This window comes from Budorcas taxicolor, chromosome 1 (assembly GCF_023091745.1).
Source record: "Budorcas taxicolor isolate Tak-1 chromosome 1, Takin1.1, whole genome shotgun sequence".
Classification (NCBI taxonomy): Eukaryota; Metazoa; Chordata; class Mammalia; order Artiodactyla; family Bovidae; genus Budorcas; species Budorcas taxicolor.
Genome location: NC_068910.1, coordinates 66,687,929 through 66,691,664, shown reverse-complemented (window position 1 = coordinate 66,691,664; position 3,736 = coordinate 66,687,929). Strand labels below are relative to the sequence as shown.

General features: G+C 39.1%; 1 protein-coding gene across 1 annotated transcript; it reads right to left on the bottom strand.

Annotated features, from left to right (window-relative positions):
* Positions 1 to 902: 902 nt before the first annotated feature.
* DNAJC28 (DnaJ heat shock protein family (Hsp40) member C28) lies at positions 903 to 3,229 on the bottom strand. Its single transcript, XM_052646029.1, has one exon. The coding sequence runs from the start codon at positions 3,218 to 3,220 to the stop codon at positions 2,081 to 2,083; it is 1,140 nt and encodes a 379-aa protein (XP_052501989.1). The 5' UTR covers positions 3,221 to 3,229; the 3' UTR covers positions 903 to 2,080.
* Positions 3,230 to 3,736: the final 507 nt, after the last annotated feature.

The window sequence follows — 3,736 nt, the reverse complement described above, 5'->3', positions numbered from 1 at the left end:
TGACATCATCAAGCGAGAAGATAAAAAAACATTTAGATGGTCAGACAAAAACATGTTTATCACTACTGTTAGTTGTTTAGAGAACACTGGACCATTGGATAATCATTAAAATTAAGTTTATTGATTATATTAATATAGACATTTACAAACATAAAGTACTGTCCTGAAACTAGGAATTACTAGAGTTTTCTGATAACCTCACCTTCTCATTAGCTAATATGAAAAATGATTTCCCTGGTGGTTCAGTGGATAAGAATCCACCTGCCAATGCAGGGGACGTAGGTTCGTTTCCTGGTCCAGAAGATTCCACATGCCATGGAGCAACTAAGCCCATGCGCCACAGCTACTGAGCATGTGCTCTAGACTCCATGAGCTGCAACTACTGAACCCACACACCACAACTACTGAAGTCCGCGCATCCCAGAACCTGTGCTCTGCAACGGGAAGTCACCACAATGAGAAGCCGGAGCCCCACAGTGAAGAGCAGCCCCTGCCCACCGCAGAGAAAGCCTTCGAGCAGCAATGAAGACCCAGCACAACCAAACATAAAAACGGTTTCCTTTATATATGTTGTTGTAATGTGATTAGGTAAGTGAAAGTGAAAGTCACTCACTCATGTCCAACTCTTTGTGACCCCATGGTCTATAGAGTCCATGGAATTCTACAGGCCAGAATACTGGAGTGGGTAGCCTGTCCCTTCTCCAGGAGATCTTCCCGACCCAGGAATCAAACCAGGGTCTCCTGCATTGCAGGCGGATTCTTTACCAACTGAGCTATCAGGGAAGGTATCATGTATTGTAATTAGGTGCCATGTATCTAATATTTAATAAGATTCACAGAAGCATCACCTTATAAAGTGTTTTGGAGCAATAGTTTTTATTATAAAGCTCTTATTTCATGCTGGTTACAATTGTATATAGGGTAACAGATCATTGCAGAAGCTAGTGATAACTCATTCAACAAAATAATCACATATTATACCCATTAATGCCCCATCATCTAAGCAGAAAGGTTTGAAATTTCCTTCTGAAGATGTAATTTTACTTATCTATCACACACTTTACAAAATAATGTTCTTCCAAAATCAGAGGGGCAAGTGACATGCTTCTGAGGGCACTTCCATAGTACAGCACTCTGAACTAAATAAGGAAACAGACCAGCTCCTTTTGACAAGTCTCCACATCCTTCTACTTGCCCAATTCTGTGAATAAGGCAATTACACAGACCTTAAAAAGTCAGATCATTCTGAGAGTGGATGGGTCAGTCTCATGGATGTCAATCTCCTCTCATTTGCCAAAGGTGCAAGTGAGCACAAAATTCTGACATCTTGTAGTTGCTTATTAAAGTGTTCCTAAGACAGGAAATTGGATCCCTAAGACTGTAAACTGATATATTCCTCTCATTGAAAAAGCCTCTGAGAAGTGTGATATATGAGAGAGAGGCTTCAGATAGGTTTATGTAAAACCAACATTTTGACTCTGATTAGAGATGAAGCCATAAGTGAAACTTTGTTTCCACTGAACCCACCTCTGAGAGGTCAGAAAATAAACTCTTCAAAGTGGACACTGAAATCTATTTCTAGAATAGCTAAATCAGTTAGCTTGGCTGATGGATCTTTGCTGCCAACGGCTCATGAAGTTAGACAGTGCAAAATACAACCTAGATGTTTGGTGGTTTCCTTATTCAGTACCCACAGAGAAGGCCTTTATAAAAAAAGAAAAAAGGAAAGAGTGCCAGAACTCCATTACACTAATTTCCTGTCGTAACGTTTCCAACCATATAGAGAATGTCCCAAAAGTCTTAGACTAGTTTTGTGCTTTAATAAACTCAAGTGTCAATATTAAATTGTTTCCTCTTGTCTTGCTGTCCTCAGAACAAAGCTGGTTGAATATTTTTCAGACTCAGTTTCTTACAGTTCTCTCACTCACTTACACATCACTGGAGATGTGGGTTGTTTTGTGAAAAGTACAGAGGTGCACAGTTCTCAGACTCTTGTGTTATAGAAAGAAACCTCAGCCTCTATGTGTGGTGTTAATACTACTGAAAATTATTTGGGGCAGTACTGTGAACATTGAGATGGTCATATTTTAATAAATTTCCACACATTCATCCAGTTAAATAAACCTGTCTTAACTCCAGGTGTTTCCTCTCCTTCTCCCGGATCAGTGTTATTTGGGTTTTTATCTGTGATTTCTTTTGTTTTTATAAGGGTTGTGTATATTTCCTGGGTTCTGGCAATTTCTTTCTGTGCATCAAAGTGGACCTTCTGCCTAGTCAGGAGGGGAACAATTAAATTAAAATCATTAATTCGTTTATTTAGCTTTTTGATATTTTCTTGAAACTGCTCACAAACTTGGTTCCACTGTTTCTGTTCAGCTGATGTCATTGGATTCCCAAGTTTTTTCCTCGACACTAAAATTGCCTCTCTGAGTTGATCAATGGTATCCTTTATTTCCTTTTGCATTAGGATCCATTCTGGTTGGTATCCATTATCTATCAATATTCTGTTCAGGTTGTGAGTCATAGGATCAATATATGAACAGCCAGAAAATTTTTTCAGAGGTTTTCCTTTCCCGCTGAGATTGTCAAAGTCTCCTTTTGCCATTGATTCCTGAATGAGATCCTCCACCAAACGCTCTATTGCCTGAGTTATCTTTCGTTCCTTACTGTGTCTTACATCTTTAACAGTGACACTATCAGTGAAATACTGGCTTTGCAGTTTCTGCTTTTGGTATTCCATCACTTGTTCAGTTGCACGGTCTGCTCTAAACTGCCTGTACTGCTTCTCTCGTTGACTCGGAGTCCCAAAACCAATACCCTCAAAACTTAAGTAATGCCGGTGTTGGGGTGTTTTATATTTGAATTTTTCTTCTTCTTCTGTGTCTTCAACTTTACTCTGTCTGGCATTTGTCTGTTCTATCAAGTGGGAAAGTACCTTCCTGTAAGCTTCTTCAATCCTTATAAACGTTGCAGAATCAGCAGTACTAGAGCCACCATCTGGATGGTATTGCTTGGCAAGCTTACGAAAAGATTCCCTGACATCATCTGCAGAACAGCCTTCATCCAGATTCAGCAGCTCATAATATTCTCTTATATTCCTTTTGGATTTATGAGTTGACATCATTCTAGTTCTTATGACACCAAGACATGGACCCATTTTCATTCGATTAGGAATCACTGAAGCACTTCTCAGATGAGGTCTTAAGATCTGAGCCATCATCACATACGTTGTGTTCCTTATGGTACCCAGAGTTCTTCCCTAGCAATGATCTATAAAACAACAAATATAGGGTCAAGAAAGTTGTATTATCAACTAAACTCATATTTTCAGCAATATGGATGAAATTATGCATACAATAAGGGCACTTCTTTCTAATGCTGCTGCTAAAATTCTCAGAGCTACGATTCATTTATGTTAGCAGAGAAATGGAAATTGATGATGTCTTACATTAACATTGTGATATGATCTAGATTCTACTCCTCACTAACTGACCCCAGGATGTTAGAGCTGGTAAGTTCTCAGAGATCATCTAATCCAATCTTTTCGTTTTATGAGAACATGTAGACCCAGAAGGTTAAGCAACATAACCAAATCCAATAACAAGGTGGAAGCAAAATGGTTAGGGTTAGGGCACAATAAGCCTCTTGTTTAACTGTCTGTATCCCCAGCAGATCATGAACTTCATCGGCACCATTACTTCTTTAGTAAAATGTGTCATTGTCTTTACCGTCCCAG

Excerpts from the sequence above, each read along its gene's own strand:
- DNAJC28 (XM_052646029.1), bottom strand. The coding sequence starts at position 3,220 with ATGATGGCTCAGATCTTAAGACCTCATCTGAGAAGTGCTTCAGTGATT.